The following is a 26,985-nucleotide window of genomic DNA, read 5'->3' as shown; positions in this document are numbered from 1 at the left end:
ACATGTTCTTTAATCAACTGTTGATGGACACTTAGGTTGGTTGCATGACTTTGCTGTTGTGAATAGTGCTGTGATAAACATATGAGTGCAGGTGTCTTTTTTAATATAATGATTTATTTTCCTTTGGGTAGATACTCAGTAATGGGATTGCTGGATCTGTTTTTAGTTTCTTGAGATAGCTCCATCCTGTTTTCTATAGAGGTTAAACCAGTCTGCATTTTCACCAACAGTATACAAGTGGTCCCTTTCATCTATATCCATGCCAATATCTGTTATATTTTGACTTTTTAGTAACTGCTGTTCTAGCTGGTGTAAGATAGTATCTCAGTGTGGTGTGAATTTTTATTTCTCTGATTATTAATTATCTTGAACATTTTTTTCATGTGTTTGTTGGCTGCTTGTATTTCTTCTTTTGAGAAATGTTTATTTCTTTTGCTGTTTTTAATGAGATCATTTTTTTTCTTGTTCATTTATTTGAGTTCCTTACAGATTCTGAATATCAGTCCTTTGTTGGAGGCACAGTTTGCAAATATTTTCTCCCTTTCTGTAGTTTGTCTGTTTACTGTGTTGATTATTTCTTTTGCTTTGCAGAAGATTTTTATTTTTAGTTTTTAAAAAATTAGTTAGTTAATTAATTTAGAGACAATGTCTTGCTCTGTTGTCCAGCCTGGAATGCAGGAGCACAATCATGGCTTACTGCAGCCTCGGCTTGCTGGGCTCAAGGGATTCTCCTACCTCTGCCTCCCAAATTGCTGACATGATGGATGTGTCACCATACTCGGCTCATTTTTGTATTTTTTGTAGTGATGGGGTTTCGCCATGTGGCCCATGCCATTCTTGAACTATTGGGCTCAAGTGATCTACCTGCCTTGGCCTCCCCGAATGCTGGGATTACAAGTGTGAGTCACCATGCTCGTCCTAGAAGCTTCTTAGTTCAATTAGTCCCATTTGTTTAATTTTGTTTTTCTTGAATTTGCTTTTAGGGTCTTTGTCATAAATTTTTTGCCTATGCTGATGTCCAGATGAGTTTTTCCTCAGTTTTCTTCTAGGAATTTTATAGTTTCAAGTTTTATGTTTAGGATTTACTTAAAAATATATATATAAATTACAATCCAAGATGGCTTACTCTTACTTTAGAATTCTACCTATGCTATATCCTTTCTTCCAACTTTATCACTCTGCTATTACACCATATCACTTTTATTCTTTATTCAGTATTCTATATTATAGGAAGGCTTTGTATTTTATTACTCTAGCGTCTCTTAGCAATTATTTGGATATTGTGTTTGGATCATATTATGTGATATGTTACCTTTTGATATATAAGAATATTTTTATGTTTTTGTCTCTTGAAACCAGAGAAATTTTCTTAGATTGAAAGCATCTTTAGGCATGTACAATCTTTATAATTCCTTTTTATTTGATATACCAAGTATTTATATTAGTTGTTAAACTTCTGCTTAGGTTAAAATATTATACCTAACCTGTAGGGTCAGTGTGGGTAATTAAGCTCAAGTGTGATTTGGTTTTCTAAGAGCTAGACGTGTTTGTGGGTACACTTCAGTTATCCTTTTTCTTAAAAATTTAAAAAATGTTCTGATATGTAAAAGGAGGGAGTAAAATATAATAATCTCAGTTCTAGGATCCTTTGAAGAAGTTGGGGGATAATTAGGATAAATGTAGAGAAGAAAAGCTTTAGGGAAAGACAGTCCCTTTCTGGTATGCTAGTTAAAGTGATATTTCCCACTTTTTCAATCTTATGCTCACCAAGAAGTCAATCACATACATTTTGTTAGGAAATTTTGATATAATTACAAATATAACAGTACCCATTATAAATATAAAATCATTGGACTTAGAAATGACTCAGAATGCTGTAGACTTCCCTGACATGTGAGCCATTTGAGAAACTCAGCAGGTTTACAAGCTAAAGAGAAATGAAAATCTAAGTGGAGAAATAATTTGATATTTTATTCTTGGAAATAGATATCAGGTAAAAGTGGCTTACCTGCATATCTATCTAGGGGACCCCAAATATTCCGTCTTACAATACATTATTTTCTCTTTAGTTTGTTATACAGTTTTTCAGTTTTTTGAACTTTGAGCATTTTCATTTAAAAATGATTTTAAATATGAAAAACCACCCGTGATTCTGGTGGTGTAAGTAATTTAAATATTCACAGACAAGCATGACTTAGTTGAATCAGAATCTTTTCTCCTGAAAATCTTGATTAGTAGCTCTGAGAGAACTATAGATTTTAAAAAAATATGATGAAGGAAGGTATTTTATTTTGGAACATGTAAAGCTTTATGTGTAGGAAAGGTTTGGATAGAGTTGATACAGAAAGGCAGATTGGATACATTTTGCTGCCTGGAGACCTGGAAAGGGGATACTAGAGATTGGGGTAAGAAACATGGAAAGATTTTAACAGATTTTGCCCATTTCAAAATTTAGCTGAGAGTATGCCTTTTTTATCTTCTCTCCTTTGCCCTGAATAGGCTTTCAATAAAACCCCAAACTTGGAACAGTAATACTAGGGCCATAGTTCGTCTCTGTCGTGAGTGAAAGCTTTTGTGGGCTCGCCTCAGGAGGACCTGACATTAATACCATTGTTTCCAAGAGAGAATATGTGTTCTGTCTTCTAAGTGATTTATAAATAGATATTTGGAATATAACCGGTCTGAGTTGCCTGTGACTCATAATGCTGTTCTTGAAATAGTATGCCTTGCCTTTAGAGTTAGCCTCTTCCTGTCATGACAATTTGGTATACTCTCAAAATTCCATTTGCACAAAGTTCTTGGCATCTCTTCTCTGTGTTGCTGCTTCAATTGCTGGTAGCTTGTGTAGATGTTATTTTACTGTTCATCTGTAAAGATTTATGTGTTGATGTGGATAGAAGAGCATATGCAATATTAATACTATCAACTGTTGTGCACCGAATCTGGTTCAGCATCCTTACTGATAATCTGGTCACTGCTTAAGTCACTAGATAGACTTAAGCAATTAACTTAACTTCTCTAGGACTGAGTTTCCTTTTTTTCAGGTTTGAAATGATAGCTGCCTTATTCGTTTTACAGTTTTTGGATATTAAATGGATAATGGTTATCAAAATATTTTGTATTGAAAAATAAAAATTACAATGTGAATTTTTACTTAAGAGTAATTTTATGTGGAAAAGACCGTTGTAAACTTTAGTGTTGGAGTTTTTTTCATCTTTTTTGAGTGATATGCATACGATATGCATGAAGAGTTTTTTATTCGTTTTCTCTAATGGAAAGTGAGAGCATTATGTCTTCTTGAGCAGTCAAATAAGAATTTAAGGTTGAAATTATGTTTCTTTAGATAAATTAACTTTGAAGATTCCTTGGAAAAACCTTTATGGAGAAGCAGTTGTTGCGACCCTAGAAGGATTATACCTGCTTGTTGTCCCTGGAGCAAGTACGTTATTTTAGGTTATAACCACTCATTAACATCACATTGAAATTAAATTGTTACCTAAGTATTTTAGTACATTTATTTATTAAGATAGAAGGTAATTTAAATAAACCAATCATACATATATCCATACATTTTGAATATGTATGAACATTTATAGCCACATTTGTGCATAAAGTATTTCTGTTGTTGAAAATTTAATTTATTTTTGCAATTTATTCTTTCTGTGAGTACTTGTTTTGCAGCTAGGGCTTCCTGTTGAGCTGAATTAGGCTCAGCTAATAAGAAATGAAGTGAAAGAAATCTTTGAAAATATCCTGATGTGTTAATCTGCAGATTTCAAGATTGAAAATTTATTTTTTTTTCTATTTTGTTGCTTTGTGTTTTGAGAGAATCTTCTCTCAAAAATTTGTAAAATTGGTAATTTTTTCCTTAGAAATTGTAGTATTTTAATTTTTAATTAATGCTTTAAAGTAATGATGTTTAAGTAATATCTTTATTATTTTTTCATTTGTAAGAGCAATATAATGTTAAGTTTGGATATTTTAGGGAAAATTTACAATTTCTCAACCGTTATACAATTTTAATTTTTTCATTTTGCTCTTCAGTCTTTAGCCTATGCATATGTGATTTTCAGTAGCTGTTACCACATTATATATACAACATTGATCTGGCCTTTCATTATATACATTTTTGATGTGTTTCACAGTTTTTATGATGGCAGTGACAGTTTTGAAAGGCCGTATGGTGTTCTGTTGTGGGCTACCAATTGCTTTTTGCTTTATAGTAAATATTATATCATTACAGATCTTTTTTATTTTTTTGAGATGGAATTTTGCTCTTGTTGCCCAGGCTGGAGTACAGTGGCGCATTCTCGGCTCACCACAACCTCCGCCTACTGAGTTCAAGTGATTCTCCTATCTTAGCCTCCTAGGTAGCTGAGATTACAGTCATGTGCCACCATGTCTGGCTAATTTATTGTATTTTTAGTAGAGATGGGGTTTCACCATGTTGGCCAGGATGCTCTCGATCTCTTGACCTCATGATCCAGCTGCTTCGGCCTCCCAAAGTGCTGAGATTACAGGCGTGAGCCACTGCGCCTGGCCAGATCTTTTAATTCTTTTGTGTTATTTCCTTACATTGCATGATCAGAAAGAGATTACTAGATTAAAAGGGCTTATATATTTTCTGATAGTTGATACATATTTTGAATTACTTTCTGAAAGTTTAAAAAATCAATATATATTGATCCCAGATAGTATTGGATATTAAATTATTTTGTAGTTTCTTAAAATTGACCACTGACAGAGCAGTATTCTGGTGTACTTTCTGTCTTCCCTCTTTTTCTCCTGATCTTTGTTTTCACCTCCTCCTCTCTCTCTTTTTCCTACCTTCCTTTCTCGCTGTAATTTCTTTTCCTCCCTCCTCCTTTTTGTGTTTAAGTTTTTGTAAGTGAATAGGAATGATATATGTTTAAACATTTTGTAAAACTTTTCTAAAAATTTGAAAGTATTTTTGTATTGCAGAAAGATTACATACTTACACAATCATAAGGAGGCTGAACTTTTTCCATTTGTTTATTTATGAATTCCATTTGTGTGAATTGACTATATATTTTTAGGTATTAAGTATGATGCTGAAAAAGAAGAAAAATCCTTGCAGGACATTAAACAGAAAGAGCTATCCCGAATTGAAGAAGCCCTTCAAAAAGCAGCAGAAAAAGGTAAAAAGTTTGTTTTAGATAAACTTAGATATACCTATATTTTAGATATATTTAGTTTCCTTTAAAGAGGATGCTTTCATAAGCCGTCATAAGCTGCAGTTCTAAAGAAATAATTTTTAAAAAGTCTCAAAATATTGGTTATATTTTCATGACTCACATCTAGGAAAAAGTAAGTGCCTTTTTTCTGTAAGTGTTTTATGATGTTGCTAATTTGATTTTTCCACTTTTCTTGATTAGTCATTTTTACTGTGCTACTTTAGGAGACTTTCCAAATTTAGAGTATTTGCAGGCCTGTTTATTTTGGCCAAATGTTAATAGTTTCTTTGTGTGCCTTTTTACCTGTGTTCTTGCTAGATAATGAGGTAAAGCATAATGCTATAGTGAAATGATGTTTAGGGGAAATGCTGCTGTAATTCTACTCCTGGCTGTCTCCCTTCATGTTGTACAGGATAATAAAAAAACAACAAAACAAAGAAACAACTTGATTCTTCAGGTTTTAACATTTTAACATCTTGCCTTATGTTTACATTTTTGTTTTTATCTAAAAATAAATCTGATGACCTTGATTTGATTTATAGAGCAAGAATAAGGGTAAGATGGAAGAGTATCTGTAGAGTGATGAATTGAAGGACTTTTCTAGACATCCAGTGTTTATCTTTTTTAAGTCAATCAGCAATTGCTGATTAGTGTATAAAGGTTATTAGCGTTTTATAGAATTTTTATGTTATTTGGTGGCATGTGTATATATTTTTATGATAGTCTTTTTTTTTTTTTTTTGAGATGGAGTTTCGCTCTTGTTACCCAGGCTGGAGTGCAATGGCGCCATCTCGGCTCACCGCAACCTCCGCCTCCTGGGTTCAGGCAGTTCTCCTGCCTCAGCCTCCTGAGTAGCTGGGATTACAGGCACGCGCCACCATGCCCAGCTAATTTTTTTTTGTATTTTTAGTAGAGACGGGGTTTCACCATGTTGACCAGGTTGATCTCAATCTCTCGACCTTGTGATCCACCCACCTCGGCCTCCCAAAGTGCTGGGATTACAGGCTTGAGCCACCGCGCCCGGCCATTTTTATGATAGTCTTGCTTGAAAGGTAAAGCAAATATTGAGTTAGAAATGATGTTAATTATATTTAGATATAAGATTTCTTAGCTTAAGCTGCTGACTTTTAATTGAATCAATTAGAAATCTTTAAAAATAGCTTGTTTCTTAAAGTTTTTAATCAGAGTTTTAAATTCTTGCTCCAAGTATTTTTTTCTTATGCAGAAATATTGATTCTTTTCTTAAAAGTTACTAAGCTATTTAAAAATACAGAGGTTACCATAATGGAAGAAATTTTCTAAAAGCCTCAACATTTTTTTTCCTTATTTTCACTCTGAAGCTTTTTTTGTCTTCCTGCTGAAGCTTAAGTATCTGTATTTTTAGGAAAACCATTTTTTAAACATTTATATTACTTTTGTGTGGCAAAGAAAGCAAGACGAGACTGGTTTTGTTTCATGACAGTTCAGTGTGATTTTTTTTTTGTTTATATTCAATTTTGGCTAATTAATATATATATAAATAGTACTATAAAAATGAAGATCATGAATTGGAGAGCACTAGAGTTTCAGTTTTTTTCTTTAAACTATTCAGATTAGGATATTGACATGTATATTCATCAACAAGTATATTGATATATACTTAGAGATATTGATATAACATAATTACCCACTTATTATTTATAATTACATAAGTTATATATGTATGTTATTTTTAATAACCAAATCTCAAACTCCACCTTTTTAAAAGATGGAGCATAACTTGTGTTTGCTTAAAAAATGCTTTAGTATTGGCCAGGCGCGGTGGCTCAAGCCTGTAATCCCAGCACTTTGGGAGGCCGAGGCGGGTGGATCACGAGGTCAAGAGATCAAGACCATCCTGGTCAACATGGTGAAACCTCGTCTCTACTAAAAATACAAAAAATTAGCTGGGCATGGTGGTGCGTGCCTGTAATCCCAGCTACTCAGGAGGCTGAGGCAGGAGAATTGCCTGAACCCAGGAGGCGGAGGTTGCGGTGAGCCGAGATGGCGCCATTGCACTCCAGCCTGGGTAACAAGAGCGAAACTCCGTCTCAAAAAAAAAAAAAAAAAAAAAAAAAAAAAGCCTGCGTATTTTCAGTCATCTGTAAGAAAAGACATGGTATATAGTCTCATTTGTTTTAGTAGTTGACAGTTTAATTGGTAATATGATTATCTATTTTACACACATTTTGTACTTAGGAAATTTTGACTTCTGGGTCGTCAGTGCTGAGAAAACTGATAATTGGGTCTGACAAAGAGGCTATTATGAATGGTTTGACATAAAGGATGTACATCTGTGAATGGAATCATTTTGTGTGAATGGAACTATTAGGCCTATGCTGTATATAGTAATGACGTTATAGCTTGGATGATAAAATTTAAGTTTTTTTCATGCAAAATTGAAATTCAACAAGTGAAACTTTTAACACGCAGTTTTAACATGTTATATTTGTCAAAAAAAGTTTTGAGTCTAAAAGATGAATTCAGGAATTGGGAAGTATATTTAGATTATTCTTAACTGTTAAATACATTTAATTATGTTGCAATTTTTTTTCTCATTTCTATGGATATGAGTCACATCTTATAATATTATTCATGTGAATGATAGACAATACTGACCTTTATATATTTTACATTTTACATTATTAATAGTTATTACTTAATTATACTTTATTTTTCTACCTTTTATTGATATTAAAAGCACAAAAGCACCATTGCACATGTATAGGGACTCAGAGAGGCAAAGGAAGGAGGTGATTCAACTCTAAGCAGCAGATGATAAAAATGAAAACAATTACCATGCTGATTGGCTCAAAAAAAGCATTTTGACTTAGTTTGTTTTATTTGATAAAAAATATACTCTTTCCCACTATCATAGGAATAAAAGGAAATTGAAATGTAACTATGAGTTCATTTCTAGAAAATTTACTCAACTGTAAAAATAAACTCTTTGATATTTTTCTCCTTTTATTTCATTGGAGTGAGTTTATTTTCCTGTGAAGGCTATCATAAAGAGAAAGATTAAATTCCTAGTAAGTCCAAAAGATTTGCAAATGCTAGATTCTGTACCTAAGGTGTTGAATTTTATCGAAGTAATATGTACACACACTTGAAAATCAGTATTTTGGCCAAAAAGACATGACAAAAAATGGCAGTTCATTCAGATCAACACCTTTGAGTTAATAAGATATATATATATATATATATATATATATTTTTTTTTTTTTTTTTTTTTTTTGAGACAGAGTCTTGCTGTGTCACCAGGCGCTAGGCTGTAGTGCAGTGGCGGGATCTTGGCTCACTGCAACCTCCGCCTCCCGGGTTCAAGCACTTGTCCTGCCTCAGCCTCCTGAGTAGCTGGGACTACAGGTGCACGACACCACACCCAGCTAATTTTTGTATTTTTTAGGAGAGACGGGGTTTCGCCATGTTGGCCAGGATGGTCTCAATCTCTTGACCTCATGATCTGCCTGCCTCGGCCTCCCACAGTGCTGGAATTACAGGCGTAAGCTATAATGTTCCGCCTGAGTTAATAATATATATATTTTAGCAATGTTAACATCTGTCATTAATCTAGTTTATTAATATAGGGCATTATCTAGGACTTTCTGTTACAGTAGTGAAGGAGTTTACTTCTCTTACTATCTCCTTGCACCCTGAATTCTCCTTCCCATTTTCTCATAATAAGGACATATCATAATTTTTGACCAATTACTAGTCAGTACTTAGATTACTGTGACAATACAGTTATTGTTTACTGCGCAGGTTAGATGATATATGTGTTAGGCAGTTTTTGTATTGCTATAAAGGAATACCTGAGACTGGATAATTTATGAATGAAAGAGTTTTAATTGGCTCACAGTTCTGCAGGCTTTATAGGAAGCATGGTGCTATTACTTGCTTCTGGTGAGGGCCTCAGGAAGCTTTCAATCATGGCAGAAGGTGAAGTGAAAGCAGGCATGTCATCATTTATGGGGGACCCACCCCTTTAATCCAATCATTTTATGTCAGGTCCCACCTCCAACTTTGGGAATCACATTTGAACATGAGATTTGGAGGGGACCAGTATCCAAACCATATTAGTGTACTATGACTGTATTTCCTTTCTTTTACAATCTTTTGGTTTTCTTGAATTTGTGAATACTTTGTTATTTGCTTAGTCTTATATGTAAATGTATCTTTAATTCTTTTTCACATGCTGCATAAAATTTGTCTGTTATCTGATTATTGATATTATTTTCCAATCATGTAAAGCCATCTGTTGATGCTGTCTACCACGTTCTTATCTTTCGGAGTTTCCCCTCTGAACTGATTGTTTTTTAGACCAGAGCACAGTTGTCATCTTAGGACTGGTCTTAATTGCTCTTCTATGATTTATTCCTTGTTTCCTAGGTCCTTTGCCGTCTTTTTCTTCCTTAGTTTACTCATTTGTTTTGCTAGAGCACATCTAGAATCTTTTAAGAATGGATGCATTGGGTATAATTTTGAGAATTCTTTTAAGGCTGAATGTCTTTGTGTTTTACCTTCTCTTGTTTGATGTGTCTGGGGCTAGAATGCTAGGTTAAAAATTGTAATTTTGGAGGCAATGTTTTCTAGCTTCCAGGTTCTTTTGAAAAAAGTCTGATGCCAGTCTGTACATTGTTGGAAGCAAAAAAAAAATTACAGAATCCTTGGACCCTCCTGTCAATTCAAAGACCTTACTTTTTAATGGGCAAATAGGAAATTTGCATAATAATAAGCAAAAGAAAGTGTTGAGTCCCATCAGAGGTACAGACTGTTTTATGGGAGTTGAGAATGAACATGTCATATACAGTCAAAGAGATCAGGGTAGATACTGTGAAGGTGTGTATTTCAATTGGGTTTAACGGATGGATCTGCAAAAAGGAGGGCAGGCATTCTAGGTACAGGAGGCAGTGAGGTGGAAAAGTATAAATCATCTGTGGGCACAGCTAACAGTTTGGTAGTCTGATAGAGATTAGATGAATTTAAGGTTGGAAAGCTAAGTTTAGATCAGTTTTAAGAGATTTGCATGCTCTAATGATGTTAATGGTAATGACAGTGAAAGCAGCTGACCTTTATTGAGCATTTATTATTCACCAGTCACTCAAAATACTTTATATGAATTAACCCATTAATAGTCACATGCTGTGTAAGTGCTGTTGTTCCCATCTTACAGTTGAGGAGAGTGAAAGTTAAATAAATTTTTCTAGGTCCCATGGTTAGAAAATAGTAGAGCTAGAATGTGAACCCAGTCTGGCTCTAGATCTTGTATTCTTAACACTGTACAATGTGAACTTTCATCTGTAGCCAGTGGGGAAGTAAGTTTTCCTTTTTCTTTCTTTAAGAGTCCAAGGAGCCGGGCGCGGTGGCTCAAGCCTGTAATCTCAGCACTTTGGGAGGCCGAGGCGGGTGGATCACGAGGTCAGGAGATCGAGACCATCCTGGTCAACATGGTGAAACCCCGTCTCTACTAAAAATACAAAAAATCAGCTGGGCATGGTGGCGCGTGCCTGTAATCCCAGCTACTCAGGAGGCTGAGGCAGGAGAATTGCCTGAACCCAGGAGGCGGAGGTTGCGGTGAGCCGAGATTGTACCATTGCACTCCAGCCTGGGTAACAAGAGCGAAACTCCGTCTCAAAAAAAACAAGAGTCCAAGGAATCACATGATCAGAGCTATGATTTAAGGAACTTAAACTTGCAGTGTTGTCTAGGGTAGACTGGATTTGGAGAGCAATGTTGAAGATGCTGTCTAGCCATCGTTAACAGGAATGGATATAAAGGATTCAAACAGTGTATCTAAAGAGACCAGATCACACTAAAGTAAGATGAAATCATGTCAGCTGACTGTAAAATTAGTGTCAAATATCACAGTAATATTTTATTCTGAAAATGGGCAAAATGGCATGCAAAAAGAGAACCAAAATAGCAGATTTTTTGTACTGTTTGAAAACTTGTCAAAGATTTCAGTGAGCTATTAGGCATAATTGATATTTACCTGCCTCACATAATTTGAAATGATTTTTATAATTTTAGTTGTTAGTTTTGTTTTAATATTATGAAAATAAAGTTTTTGTGTTAAAAGAACAAAAATGATGTCACTATGAATATTTCCTTAGAAATAGTTTTTGTGTCACCAAATTTTAATTGTCCTGTTACATGATTTCTAATTATTTGAAATTAAGTTTAGTCATATTTTACATGTGAAATTAAAGGTGTCTTTAAATTGCTTTGCATTTTGATTACTGCTGCCATGTGGATACAGGCACACATTCGGGGGAGTTTATATATGGCTTGGAAAACTTTGTTTACAAGGACATCAAGCCTGGTGGGTATGCATGGTTAATTATATTCAACTGTATAAACATATTCTTGTATATGCTTGTGCTTCTGATGGAGTCCATTTGATGGCATGCCATCCTTTTAGAAAATATGGAAATGTGTTTTGTGATTTCCCCCTTTACCATTGTTTCCTTTTCCTGAGGAAAGGAAATACTCATTCACTAAATATTTGAGTGTCTTCTTGTGGCAGTCACTGTGCTGGATGATGCTGGATGTTTGTGGGGTAAACAAACATGATTCACTGTTCTTAGGAGGCTTATAATGTGATCTACAAATAACTTTCAGATTTGGGCTACCCTTTTGACTTTAGTTCTAGAGTTCTGAATTAAGTAGTTTCTGAATTAAGCAGTTCTTCTCTGATAGTGGTGGTTTTGAAACATAAAAAGCAATAAAGTGGATTTAAAAAAAAAATTCAGACCCTTGATAGGAGGTGTTCCTCTGAGCTTCCTGTTATGGCCTCTTTGATTTGTTTCACCTCTGTAGTAGCTCTGAAAGTACCTCTAGCCTACTGTTCTGTACAACATATTGAAATTTCAGGCTTCATAAAATGGAGATTAAAGTCTTACTGTTTGTATTCAGATTTAATAAACTTCAAGCCTTGAGCATGTCTCTGATATTTTGTGCAACAGCAGAGAAAGTATGCCTAAAGCATTTCTGCAAACTGAAGTAAGATGATTGTCTCAAGGAAAAGTGCTTGTGCAGATGTTTGAGTTGTGAGCTGAGCTAGTTGCTTTTTTTTCTGGGAAACCATTTTTAGTTGGAAGAATCACAGACTACCGTTCTTCAGATTTGGTTGTTTGGTAGACACCTCAACAAAACCACTTCAAGAAAACAACTGGCAGTATTTGTTGCCAATGATAAAATTTGAGCTCTTGAGTAGAATTTTGGAAAACTTCTATTTGTCACCTTGAGATTGACAGCTTCCCAGTAATACTTTAAGACTTTTCTGATGAGATTGGTGGTAATATTAACAGATGTAACTTTTGACGTTAAATAATGAAATGACTTGAGATTTGGAAGATTTGCATAATTCAGTAAAGCAGCATTTCCAATGGATGATAAAAAACATACATGTGTAAAGGGTTCATTTAAAGTGCAAGATGGACTAATTGATTTTAATTTGTATGAAAAATTCATTGATAGGATTTCAGATTCCATGATGCAACTTCCTTTAAGAAACTTCCACTTGTTGAATTTGATATAATATCTATAATTTCATGCAAAGGCATTGAAAATGCTCCTCCCTTTTCCAGTTATGTATCTAGAATGAGATCAGATTTTTATCATGTCCTTAAATGAAAACAACATATCTCAAAAGATTGAAGGCAGAAGCAGATATGCTAATCCAACTGTCTTCTACTAAGTCAGATGCTAAAAAGAATTGTAAGAATGTAAAACCATGCCACTTTTTTCATTAAAACTTAGTATTATGTAATGGCTTATTATTTTTAAACAAACTCATAATTTTTTTTGTTTTTATTTCTGATATGGTAACTATCAGTATTTATAACCCACATAAATAAAAAGTTCTTTAGAGTTCTCAAGTTTTTAAATTTATTTTTATTTTTTATTGCATTTTAGGTTTTGGGGTACATGTGAAGAACATGTGAGATTGTTGCATATATACACACATGGCAGTGTGGTTTGCTGCCTTCCTCCGCATCACCTATATCTGGCATTTCTTTCCATGTTGTCCCTCCCCTGTTTTTCCCCCACAGACCCCAGTGTGTGATGCTTCCCTCCCTGTGTCCATGTATTCTCATTGTTCAACACCTGCCTATGAGTGAGAACATGCCGTGTTTGATTTTCTGTTCTTGTGTCAGTTTGCTGAGAATGATGGTTTTTATGTTCCTCCATGTCCCTACAAAGGACACGAACTCACCGTTTTTTTGTGGCTGCACAGTATTCCATGGTGTATATGTGCCACATTTTCCCTGTCCAGTCTATCATCAATGGGCATTTGGGTTGGTTCCAGGTCTTTGCTATTGTAAACAGTGCTGCAATGAATATTTGTGTGCATGTGTCCTTATAATAGAATGATTTATAATCTTTTGGATATATACCCAGTAATGGGATTGCTGGGTCAAATGGAATTTCTTTTTCTAGGTCCTTGAGGATTCGCCACAATGTCTTCCACAGTGGTTGAACTATTTATACTCCCACCAATAGTATAAAAGTGTTCCTATTTCTCCACATCCTCTCCAGCATCTGTTGTCTCCAGATTTTTTAATGATCACCTTTCTAACTGGTGTGACATGGTGTCTCAATGTAGTTTTGATTTGCATTTCCCTAATGACCAGTGATGATGAGGATTTTTTCATGTTTGTTGGCCTCATATATGTCTTCTTTTGAAAAGTGTCTGTTCATATTCTTTGCCCACTTTTGAATGGGTTTGTTTGTTTTTTTCTTGTAAATCTGTTTTAGTTCTTTGTCGATTCTGGTTATCAGCCCTTTGTCAGACGGGTAGATTGCAAAAATTTTTTCTCATTCTGTTGCTTGCTGATTCACTCTAATTACTGTTTTTTTTTTTTTTTTTTTTTTTTTTTTTTTTTTTTTTTTTTTTTTTTTTTTTTTTGCTGTGCAGAAGCTGTGGAGTTTGATGAGGTCCCATTTGTCTATTTTGGCTTTTGTTGCCAATGCTTTTGGTGTTTTAGTCATGAAGTCCTTGCTTATGCCTATGTCCTGAATGGTTTTGCCTAGGTTTTCTTCTAGGGTTTTTATGGTGTTAGGTCTTATGTTTAAGTCTTTAATCCATTTGCAGTTAATTTTAGTGTAAGGTGTCGGGAAGGGGTGCAGTTTCTACTTTCTGCATGTGGCTAGCCAGTTTTCCCAACACCATTTATTAAACAGGGAATCCTTTCCCCATTGCTTATTTTTGTCAGGTTTGTCAAAGATCAGATGGTTGTAGATGTGTGATGTTGCCTCCGAGGCCTCTGTTCTGTTCTATTGGTCTATATCTCTGTTTTGGTACCAGTACCATGCTGTTTTGATTACTGTAGCCTTGTAGTATAGTTTGAAGTGAGGTAGTGTGATGCCTCCAGCTTTGTTCTTTCTGCTTAGAATTGACTTGGCTATGTGGGCTCTCTTTTGGTTCCATATGAAGTTTAAGGTGGTTTTTTCCAGTTCTGTGAAGAAGGTCATTGGTAGCTTGATGGGGATAGTGCTGAATCTGTAAATTACTTTGGGCAGTGTGACCATTTTCACAATATTGATTCTTCCTACCCATGAGCATAGAATGTTTCTCCATCTGTTTGTGTCCTCTTACTTCCTTGAACAGTGGTTTGTAGTTCTTGAGGAGGTCCTTTATATTCTTTGTTAGTTGTATTCCTAGGTATTTTATTCTCTTTGTAGCAATCATGAATGGCAGTTCATTCTTGATTTGGCTCTCTTAAGCCTGTTTCGGTCAATTCATCAGACTCATTCTCCATCCAGCCTTGTTCCCTTGGTAGTGAGGAGTTGTGATCCCATGGAGGAGGAGAGGTGTTCTGGTTTTGGGTGTTTTTATGCTTTTTGCACTGGTTTCTTCCCATCTTTGTAGATTTATTTACCCGTGGTCTTTGTAGTTGTTGACTTTCAGATGGGGTCTCTGAGTGGATGTCCGGTTTGTTGATGATGAAGTTATTTCTTTCTGTTTCTTAGTTTTCGTTCTAACAGTCTGGCCCCTCTGCTGTAGGACTGCTGAGGTCCACCCCAGGCCCTGCTTGCCTGTCGATCACCTGCAGCGGCTGCAGAACAGTAAGGGTTGCTGCCAGTTTCTTCTTCTGCTATCTTTGTCCCAGAATGATACCCACCAGATGTCAGTCTGAGCTCTCCTTTATGTGGAGACTCTTTGAGTATACGGGGGTCAGGGAGCTGCTTGAGGAGACAGTGTGTCCTTCATAGGAGCTCAAGTACTGAGCTGTGAGCTCCGTTGTTCCATTCAGAGCTGCTGGGCAGGTATGTTGAAGTCTGCTGCAGCAGAACTCATAAACACCTTTTTTTCCCCCCATGTGCTCTGTCCCGGGGAGGTGGGGCTTTATTTTTAAGTTTCTGGCATGCTGCTGCCTTTTTTCAGGGCTCCCCTGCCCAGTGAGGAGGCAGCCTAGTCAGAGTCTGTCTGCAGAGGCTTTGCTTAGCAGCTGTGGGCTCCGCCCAGCTGCCGTGTGAATTTCCCTGCAGTCCTGTTTATAGTTAGAACTGCTTCGGCAGTGGTGGCCCACCTCTGTAAGGGCAGAGTCTCTCTGTAATGGCGGACTGCCTTGGCAATGGCGGACTGCCTCAGCAATAGCAGACTACCTTGGTAGCGGTGAACTGCCCCGGTGATGGTGGACGCCCCTCCCCCACAGAGCTGGCCCATCCTGGGTTCTGCTGTGCTTGCTGTGAAACTCTCAATCCAGAGTGTTTGAGATTGCTGTTTTTTGTTGGGGTGGGACCGGCTGAGCCTGATCACTTGGCTCCCTGCCTCAGACCCCTCTTATTTTTTTCAGTTGAATAGGTGACTCTGTCTCCCAGGCGTCAGTCTCCAGTTGAAACGGCGCCTGGATTTGTGTGATTTCTTGTGTGTAGACCTGCTGCACTGGCTGAAACATCTGCTGCAGATTTGTGGCGCTTTTTGCCAGGGAATCTCCTTGCCTAGCTCCCTGTTTCAGTCCCCTTTTTTTCAGTTGAACGGGCAACTCTGTCTCCCAGGTGTTCCAGTCACCAGTTGAAAAGGCGCCCAGATTTGTGTGAGATTATGTGCAGAGACCCACTGTGCCAGCTGAAATGCCGCTCGGAGATTTGTGGCGCTTTTCTGCCCGGGAATCTCCTGGCCTGGCTCCCTGTTTCAGTCCCCTTTTTATCAGTTGAATGGGTGACTCTGGCTCCCAGGCATTCCAGTCGCCTGTGGAAAAGGCGCTGGGATCTGTGTGATTTCCCCTGTGGCGACCCACTGCACGGGCTGAAACAGCCGCTTGGATATTCTTGGCACTTTTTTTGCCTGGGAATCTCCTGGCCTGGCTCTCTGTTTCAGTCCCCGTTTTATCAGTCGAATGGGCTACTCTGTCACCCAGGTGCTCCAGTCGCCAGCTAAAACGGCATCTGGACCCATGTATTTTGTGTAGAGACCCACCGCACTGGCCACAACAGCCGTGCTGGCGACTCATGGGGCTCCTACGCCTGGGAATCTCCAGGTCTGTGGGCAATAAAAATCTATCTGGAAATGCTGCGTCCACTCACCCTCTGCGTTCTTGCTGGGAGCTGCAGTCCTGAGCTGCTCCTAATCAGCCATCTTGGAGTCCTCAAGTTTTAAATGTTAAATGGGTTGCGATGCCAGAATGTTTGAGAACTGCTTTCGTGTGTGATTGAGAATCATGAATTCATTATTTATTGGATTAATTAGAAATTTTTTTCTAAAGTGCTGTATAGCACTAAAATTAGATTTAAACTGTTTAGACAGGTTTAAACATGGTGTATCTGCCATTGAGATGAAAGACAGAATATACGGCTAGAACAGGTATGAAACCAGAAAGATAATTTCATCGGGTAAGAAGAGAATTTAAACCCTGGCAGCTGAGTCTGTGTCTTTGAAAGCTGTTCTATCAAGTGGAATGGTTTTCATAGCTAGTCTGGCGTTCTTACTTGTTTCTTTTCAAATGGCATTTCTTTGAGAACTTATTTTTTTAATGTATATTTTATGAATAGAACAGAGTCAGTGACTTTTACAGTGGCAAGAATTACTGGTATAGTACTATCCTGATTGTGTTACGTTACTTATTAAATGTTTTCTTCTTGAAACTGAGGATTTTATTTTTGTAGTACAGGATTTGTTTTTTAATTTTTATAGTGGCAGAACAATTTGCTTTTAAAAATCAAGGAAGAACAAATTAAAAATTTCAAGCCAAATTATTCTCTTAAATATATATAATATTAATTTAGTTGGATGTGGATTTTCTTTAATCCATTTGAACAGTTAAGTATTGTATGTTTTGTGCCCAGGTATTAGAATAATCTCTGATCTAATGAAGTCTTCTGCCTGATGGCAAGACAATTGAACAAACACTTCAGATACATTATAATCACTGTTTATGCAGTTCTGTGTAAGGTACAGGCCCTGGGGCTACTTGGAGGAGTTTAAGAAGGCTTCACACAGGCAGTAGTGCTGGACCTGAGATTTAAAAGCTGCCTAGGAGTTTGCCTGGTGAAGAGCTTCAGGGAAGGCAACACAAGTTCAGGGAATTATATATGTAGAGGCATTAGGCATTAGAAAGCATGGCTTGTTTTGGAAAGTATAAATATTTCTGTAGTATCCAATGCAAGGATGCATGGCAGGAGAGAGAACAGGACAGGGAGGTAGGGATCACATCACAAAAGGACATTCTTTATTGTGTAAACACATTTTAATTTTGTCTGGCAGGTTGCAGAGAGCCTGTAAATAATTTTGAGCAAGAGATTTACAAGCTGTAATTAGTTTTTTAAAACACATCAGTCTGATCACAGTATAGAAGGACCTTTAGTAGGAGATGAGGCTGGAGAGTAGGGACCAGTTGATAAAACAGACTGCCTCAAGAGTTCAGACTGGGGGTGATGCCTGGTACGAAGCTGAGTATGAAGATTTGTAAGTTGAGTAAGACAGGTATTGGTAAATGCCAGAATGCAGTGAGGCAGTGTCAAAAGAGAATGAGGTTTTAAATAAATTGCTAATCGAATTCAGTGTACAGTCCAATGTAGATGTTAGGCCCACTGAATATTCTTTATATCCTCGAGTCATTAAATAATTTTGTGTGTGAAGTGTATTATCCAGAGGAAGTCATCTGTTGCCAGCTTACCTTTCATTTCATCTGTATGCCTATGTTCCAACCTTATGTTTATCAAAACCTTCTTCTGCAAGTTTTATATTCTGTCATTGTTACATTTCCAATATTTTGGTAATATTGAAATTAAAGTGTAACTTTGTAAAGTCATTAATATTATAAATGGCATTGGGAATGGAGTTTTTTTCCAATTTTAGTATAATTACACCTGCCGATTTATTTTCTGGATTAAAGAAGGTTATTCTTTACTGTAGAAGGTTATTCTAGACTGAAGAAGATTGGTGAATTTGTGTTTATATTGAAGTAACAGGTCAGTGTAGAGTAAGGTAAGGTGAGTTGTGCCAGAATTTGCTGTCAGGAAGAATTCTGTTTTTTTTCTGTCCTGTAGTCTGCTAACTTGAATTTTATCCTTTTCTCACTAAAATGCTTCCACTGAGAAGGACGTAAACGTAAAAAGCACAAAAAGCATTTTAAGAAACCTTTTAAAGGTCTTGATCGTTCAAAAGGTAGGTAAAGTAGTTTTATACCATGGTGTTGTTTATATACATTGCTACTTTATTTCTGATTTGGAATGTGAAATGAGTGTTAGATTTCAGTTGGAAGGTGAAATGAATGTCAGATAAACAGTATAACTTCAAAAACATTTTAGGAAGAGGTGTTACAGGCATTAAATATAAACAACAATGCCACAAAACCACATTTTAGGTTGGAAATGCGTATTAAAATATAAATAAAGACACTATGGCTGTAATTTCCATTGAGTAGTGCCTTAGCTGTCCTTTGGTTATTAATTTTGATACATTAATTAATTTTGAGGTGTATGAGAATTTCAACTTTTGAGCTTGTATTTTTCTATTTTTTAATAGATAAGCCAAAAGAAGCCAAAAAGGATACATTTGTGGAAAAATTGGCGACTCAAGTAATAAAAAATGTACAAGTAAAAATCACAGACATTCACATTAAATATGAAGATGATGTAAGTAATTTTTATTTACTCAGTTTAAGTTAATAATTAAATATGCATTTTATAATATTTTTGACTTTTCTACATATGGATTATCTGTACCCATTTTTAAATCCAAGATTGATTTTTTTCTTATGAGTACACTACCATATGTTCTTGTATTAGGCTAGTTTTATTGAGCATTTATGTACATAAATATACTATAACATTACCATGGTTCCTTTCTGAAGCTGATAAAAGAGGTTTTTGGATTGTCCTCAATTATCCTGTGTTCTTTTTTTTTTTTGAATTTTGTTTTACATGTTGAGACTCATCATATTAAAACTTTAAGGAACTAATTTTTGCTTTTTGGTGACAAAAGAGTTAATTCTAAAAGGTGATGAAAAAACTATTAGTAATGTTAATTGCCCAAAAAATGACTAAAACTCTGGTCACCTGACTGTAGTCTCATTTTTTTTACCTTCCACTGAGTTGGATTGAACACCCACAGCTATTCACACACACGTGGAACAGTAATTGCACGAAAGAAACCAAACTCACTCATAATCAGAAGTGTAACATCAACTGATTAAGAACTGTTTAACTGGCTGATTTTAATTAAAATGTAACGCATGTTTTGAACAATATATATTGCTTTATTTAAAAGTTTGAAACGTAAGAAATCTTGAATTTTTTCATTTATCTAGGAACTTGGAAATGTTCATTGCTTCGAAAAATCAGTTTGCATTCTTTTTGTTTTAAAGTTGCTTTAAGTGTGAATTCAGTTAAAGCAAAACTGACATTTCTAGATTTCATTTTTCTTTTCTTGATAAGTTCCCTGTGTAACTTGAAAGTCAGCAGGAGAAACTTGTAGATTTTCAAAAAACACCGTCTCTGTCATACCGACTTTTATCTCTTGACTTAATGGAATCATTAAAATGAAGTGTGTTAACAAATAAACGTCTTAAAGAAATCTAACTAATAAATGCCTTATTGATGACAAACTTAAGAAAATAAAGTGTACTCAACACATTATGAAAGTAGAATAATTATCATTATCATTAAAATCTTATGTGAAGAAAAGTGAACCTGGATACACTGTTGGTGGGAATGTAAATTACTCCAGCCATTTTGGAAGACAGTGTGGAGTTTCCTCAGAAAACTAAAAATCGAATTACTATATGATCTAGCAGTCCCATTTCTAATTTGTAATATTAAACTTTATCATAGGTTTATATATATATGAAAAAGCATATCATATTTAGAGTTTGGTACTATTTGTGGTTGGAGACATCCACTAGGGAGCTTGGAATATATCTCCCGAGGATAAGAGGATACTGATTTCAATTCCTATGTATCCAAGGGAATTGAAATAAGTATTTCAGAGAAAAGGCTGCATTCCCTTGTTCATTTTAGCACTATTCACTCTAGAGAAGATTGCCCATCAGTGGATGAATGGATAAATACAATGTATATATACACAATGGAATACCATTCAGCCTTTAAAAAGGAGGAAATTCTTTCATTTACAAAATTATTTATTAAGAAATGAGTGTATCAAAGATAGACTGGATGAAGAAAATATAGCACATATACATGATGGAATACGATGCAGCCATAAAAAAGGATGAGTTCATGTCCTTTGCAGGGACATGGATGAAGCTGGAAAACATAATTCTCAGCAAAGTAACACAAGAACAGAAAACCAAACATTACATATTCTCACTCATAAGTGGGAGTTGAACAATGAGAACACATGGGCACAGGGAAGGGTACATCACACATCACAGGCCTATAGTCGGGTAGAGGGTTAGGGGAGGGATAGAAGTGGGTAGAGGCCTAGGAGAGGGATAGCATTAGGAGAAATACCTAATGTAGAAGGTGGGTTGATGGGGTGCAGCAAACCACCATTTTATGTGTATACTTATATAACCTGTACATTCTCTACATGTACCGCAGAACTTAAAAGTATAATAATAATAAAGAAATGGGTTTAGAGAAAATATAATAATTTATCATAAACATGCTCACTGGATAATAACTATGGTTTATAGGTAGTACATTAGCAACTGAGGGTTGTCTTTAATAAAACTAATGACAGTTTCTTCAGAACGAGCTGCAAATTATTTTGAGCTAGTTATCTCTAAGTATAAAAAGATGACTGTGGGAATGAAGGAAAATACTTTGCCACAAATCATCATATATCTGATGTTAATTAAAAATGACTTATAAAACTATTCAGACTTCTCAACTGTACCACATGGATTTTTTTCCATTTGAGAAAAGTGTATGTGACTAAACTGTGGAATCCCAGTTGGATGATTTAGAACATTATCTTTTTCCCTTCTCCGTAATTTCCTTAGTTTCTGCCATGACCAAGCAATTCTATAAGACTTTTCTTTAAGATGTCTAAAACAGTGATGCTGTGCACATTGTGGTATAGTTTAAGCACTGTGGATTGCAACTTAGATATTGAAGATGAGAAATAGAGCAAAAACTTGAAGACAAATCCAATTGAGTTGTATGACTTGTAAACACATTCCTCTTTGCTGCTTATTGTAAAGGACGTGGATTCGCCTTCACCATCAGTATTTTTTACTCTTATCCTTTCTTTTTTGGTAGGTCACTGATCCAAAGCGGCCTCTTTCATTTGGTGTCACACTGGGAGAGCTTAGTCTATTGGTAATGTTTGCTTTATTTAAAACTTCTGTGGAACCTGTAAAGTATTATTCTGAAGTCACAGGGTAAATTGTCTAAAATTAACTGTACTGTAAAGAACTATGATTTTTTAAATGTATTACCATGCTACAACTTTTCCAGAAGTTTAACATTTTTAGTGATGCTATTATTACATTTTAAAATTATTTGTAATTGTCTTTCCATATAATCAAAATATCATTATTGAATAATTTGAAAGAAAAAAGCTGTATCTTAAACATGGGAAAGTAGGGGAAGATGAATTTCTGTAGAGTAATGTACTCGTCTTTGGTATAGGTAGATGGAATTTCTAAGTAGGTTTTATATATATATATATATATATATATATATATATATGTTTGTGTGTACGTGTGTACATATGCATCTCTGGGCTATGTGTAAATTAATTGTTTTTGATTATTTTATAAGTTTTTCTTTTAATGGTCTTTAAGGATAGACAGTTGTGTATATATATTATACACACACATATATATATACACACACAACTCTCTACCCTTAAATATACATATAGGCTGGACATCTATATACATATATATAAAATATATAGGCTGGATTTTTTTCTATTTTTTCACCATCAGTATATTTTACTATTTTATATACATATATATATATTATATATATAATATATATATATATATGGGCTGCACATTTTTTTTCTATTATGGGCAACTAAGTGGTAGGAAACATGTTTTAGGGTATGTAAGTGAAGACAGATAGCTGAATTAGGTTCTGCTATGGAGAAGATGTGGTTCACTTAGATACTTTTAAAGTTAAGGACAGTGAACCATAAATGATACCAGACCAGTTTGCCTTGTTACTACTTATATGAGAAGGCCTCAGTAGGGAAAGAAGAAGAAGAAGAAAGGAAGGGCAGTAGACTGCCAGAGAAACAGGAAAAGAAGGACATGGTTATATGGAGGGCTTAACAATGTTGTGGGCATATAGAGAAGCAGAGACACACATTGAGTCGAAGAACAGAGCAGAAAGAATAAAGAAAAAGCTGAAGAAATAAAGGAAAGGAAGTGAAGGAAGCTAGCGTGTAATATACTGTTTATCCTTTGCCATTTCGGAAATGAATTTGAAGAAACTTTTGACAAAAAGAAGTATGCAGTAACACCTTTAACAAGGGTTGAATCTGTGTTCTAAAGGATAGAGAAAGAGTTGTTCCAGAAGACCGTATCTAATGATATTGCTCATAAGGGAGCATAGTAACTTTGCGCTTCTAGCAAACAATGCACAAAATACAAAATGGTCATATATCTCCTATTTTCTGATAACAGATATACTAGTGCATAAGAATATGTAGTTTCCTTAGTGTTTGCTGTTGTTTGACCCTTTGTATCTTTGCTCAGACTCTTGATTCTGCTTTAGTTGTCTGTATTACTCTCTTCCCTTTGCCTGGCTGGTGATTCTACTCAAGTTTTAATACTTATGTGATATATGACCTTTTCTTTCTCATTCTTTTTCATTTCCTTCTTAGAATTTGCCACTCCCTCTTTTATGCTTCCTATTATATTTTATTAAAGACCTGCAAAATAATATTGTACTGGTTACCATGTTAATCTCCTTCTGTCAAAACCACATTCATTCACTAGCATAGTATCTACCTTTTAGGGTTTTTGTGATGATTAAATGAGGTAGTTTATGAAAACATTTGGCACATTGTCTGGCTCAATTATTTCCTGCTTCAACTGTTACAGTGGCTGTTATAACAACAACAGCACTAGCAGACCTACCTCTTTGTATCCATACCATTTGTTTTTCTTTGCAGTTACAATCTAACTTTTAAATCTAAAGTTATATTCCCACATCTGATCTGGATCTCATCTTAACCTATCTTACCAATGCCTTACCCATTTTACTCTCACTCTACTACTCCACTGAAACAGTTCTTAACAGGTTTCTCAGTAATACGCTTGCTGCTAAATAAGTTTAGTATTTGGCATTGCTGAATGTGCTGTCCTTGTAGAAACATGGTCATGCTGTAATTTCCATACTGTCCTGGTTTTCTTCCTATTTTACAACAATTATTTGTTTGTTTCTTTAAAAAAGAATATGTACCGTCTTCAGTAGTATATAGGCTGGCTCTCTGTTTTCATTTATACCCAATTCTTTCCAGTAATACACATAGTAGCTCATTAATTACTTTCTGAGTGAATGAACTCAGTTAAGTTAGAACCATACCAATTCTCTTTTCATTGTTTCTTTGATTTTGTCTTATAAATATGTAAAGAAATATATAGCTAATATTAACTAACATTAACTAGATGTCTTTTCTTCCTAAGTTATTTCGTTACATTTTACAGGTATTAAAGCACTGTTGTATGACGTCTATAACACATTTCACAGGTGTTCTTTTTTCCTTTTAGACTGCAAATGAACACTGGACTCCATGCATATTAAATGAAGCAGAAAAAATTATATACAAGGTATTATATTGGAATAAAAATTTTTGTTAGTTTTCTAGGTGCTCTTAATTTATTTTCTTGAAGAAACATTGGTGGAGCATCATGTGCCATTGGGGTGTGAGTTAAAAGTCTGGGGTCTAGTTTTGGCTGTGCTGCTTACTATGTGACCTTCTGTAATCACTTACCAGTTCTGAGATCTAGGTTCTTTATCTATCAAATGAAGATACTGGATACAGTTAATATTTCCCAAATGGTACTTTATGAACATTAGATATTGAGATATTTTTAGATGTTACAGACAAGATATTCTCTGCTCAAGTAAGAATAGTGATTGAAGTACTAAGCTATACATAATTAAACCGACATGTTTCTTTTTATTTTAAACTACAGAGCTTCACAATACTTTAAATATGTTAACAAACATCGTGAATCCCCAAGAGGGATATTTAGTACATAGTTTTTCCACTGTGTTGATAATAGACTCCTCTCCTACCACCTGTTTTCAGCAAACAGCCATTCGTATCTGCTGGAGAGATCATGTCTTTTTTTTAGCGAAACACTTACAGGGTCTGTTAAATACTAAATTCTCAACAAATATTTGGTAATTGAATGAATGAGTTCCTTGGAAATAGTATTCTTCAAAGCACAATTTAGCAAATGCTAGACTTAATGAAGTCTGAATAGCGTGGATATATTTTCCCCTCATTTTTGTATTATTTTCTTTCTTTTAAAAATTCAAAATGGCATTTGGATAATTTTGGAGTGGTGAATATGAGAATAATCTTTTAATATTGATTCATAATTTCAGTGTGGTTGATCTCTTTCATTTTTCTCTTACAGCTTATACGGCTTGATAGTCTTAGCGCCTACTGGAATGTAAACTGCAGCATGTCTTACCAGAGATCAAGGGAGCAGATTTTGGTAATATTCATGTATGCTTGGAGGAGTTAACTGTACTCCCACTCCCTAAATTTGTTTAATATAAGAGGGCCTTCATGAGGAAAGGATATCAGCTATTCGTTTAACTTGTGTTTCACTAAATCAGAAATTTGAAAAACATCCTTTCAAATCTTTGTGTCTTTAGAAAAGCACTTTTGTTTAAGATTTTTGTAAAATGGTTCACTGGGAAATGATATCAGAGCCCATAGTATTAAATTAAGACTGTATTTTTGATTTTTTTACATTCTTATTTTGATGGTATTCTGGTTATATTCTGATATTTCATATTAGAATGATTAAGAGTATTATAAAGATTATAAAGATGTTACTTTCCGATATAAGCATATATCTTTGACAAATGTTTTAGACATTTGTGATGATATTTTCTGAATAATAGAAGATTAATTCAAAACTTCAGTGTGCTAAACCAGTTTTAGTCATGTTTATTAACGGATAAAGGAAGAACAGTTGGATTTTTAGAGCTTGCTAAATTTCAGTGTTCCATCTCTTAATTCTCAGAAAGATACTTTACCACCTAATTTGCCTTTGACTAGACTGCGTCTGAAATCCCAATGTATGGATATACATTTATGTACATTTCTTCAGAGTCAGAGGGGACATACTACATGATTGTTTGTAGACATACGGAATTCTTAAAATTGTCTGCTTCTGTATCTTTATACTTGTAAATAATGCTCAGCGTATTTTTCTTACTACCAGTAACAAAGAAAGAAACAAAGATACTGATGTAAGAACCAAGTTGTGTGTGTGTATGTGTGTGTGTGTGTGTGTGTGTGTGTGTGTGTGTATGTGGCTGAGTATGTGTGCATTTTCTTTTTTATTCTCATTCATATTTTTTGTTTAGGATCAGCTGAAAAATGAAATTCTTACAAGTGGAAATATACCTCCAAATTATCAATACAGTAAGTAATAGTAAAAGTTTATTTCACATTATAGGAAGAAACATAGAATTTAATACATTATTTTAACATACCTGTGTGGTAAAGTTACTTTGTCAAAGTTTATTAATTTTATACCTTAGTATTATGATACAGCATGTTTGTGTTATAACTATTTAGGAATAGATAACACACACACCACTGGAGAGTAAGAGAGAGAAGGGCAGTATGGCTGTAGTTCATTCCTTATAGCCAACCTTGTTTGAATTCCATGTATTCTTAGCTTGCTATTGTATTCTTTGTTTTAGGATTTAGGTTTTCTTTCTTTTTTCAAAAAAAAACAACTTAATCTCTGAGATCCTGGTATTCAGGTCACCCTTACCATGTTACTATTGCAGTGTTAACATAAACCAGCCACTCTAGAGATTTTTTTTTTTTTTGTGAGCTTTTCTGTTTCTGGGCAGCCTCACCTTTATTTTATAACTAGATCTCTAACAAAGCTTCCTCCTTACTTGTTTATTTTTTTCATCTGTTTTCTTTATTTCAGTTTCATTCTAATGAAGCTGTTGGTTTATTATGTCTTTATGATTGTTCTCAGCTTTCATATTCATGTTGTTCTATGTTACTTTGGTTCACTGTTGTTTTCTTCATGTTCTTTTGTAACTAATTGCCTCTGGATAATAGTTGGCACTTATGTTATATAGATCCCTGTATTTTATGATGACAAAACTTTCAAGTGCTGCTTGTTTGCAAAAG

General features: G+C 35.0%; 1 protein-coding gene across 9 annotated transcripts in view; it reads left to right on the top strand.

Moving 5' to 3' along the window:
* The window catches only part of VPS13C (vacuolar protein sorting 13 homolog C), a 194,741-nt gene that overhangs the window by 17,959 nt on the left and 149,797 nt on the right, over positions 1 to 26,985 (top strand). For 6 of the 9 annotated variants that reach the window (XM_039468891.2, XM_074393855.1, XM_074393854.1 and 3 more), the window contains exons 4-12: positions 3,344 to 3,439; positions 5,058 to 5,159; positions 11,476 to 11,538; positions 18,763 to 18,828; positions 19,189 to 19,298; positions 21,888 to 21,947; positions 24,353 to 24,412; positions 25,232 to 25,312; positions 26,196 to 26,253. In XM_039468891.2, the coding sequence (XP_039324825.2) occupies positions 3,344 to 3,439; positions 5,058 to 5,159; positions 11,476 to 11,538; positions 18,763 to 18,828; positions 19,189 to 19,298; positions 21,888 to 21,947; positions 24,353 to 24,412; positions 25,232 to 25,312; positions 26,196 to 26,253 (696 nt within the window). The remainder of the gene's footprint in view (positions 1 to 3,343; positions 3,440 to 5,057; positions 5,160 to 11,475; positions 11,539 to 18,762; positions 18,829 to 19,188; positions 19,299 to 21,887; positions 21,948 to 24,352; positions 24,413 to 25,231; positions 25,313 to 26,195; positions 26,254 to 26,985) is intronic. The other 3 variants (XM_074393857.1, XM_074393856.1, XM_074393860.1) reach the window with 1 other exon arrangement.

The sequence above is a fragment of the Saimiri boliviensis genome, chromosome 2, assembly GCF_048565385.1.
Source record: "Saimiri boliviensis isolate mSaiBol1 chromosome 2, mSaiBol1.pri, whole genome shotgun sequence".
NCBI lineage: Eukaryota > Metazoa > Chordata > Mammalia > Primates > Cebidae > Saimiri > Saimiri boliviensis.
The sequence above is the reverse complement of the archived record's forward strand: the minus strand, read 5'-3'. Positions and strand labels throughout refer to the sequence as shown.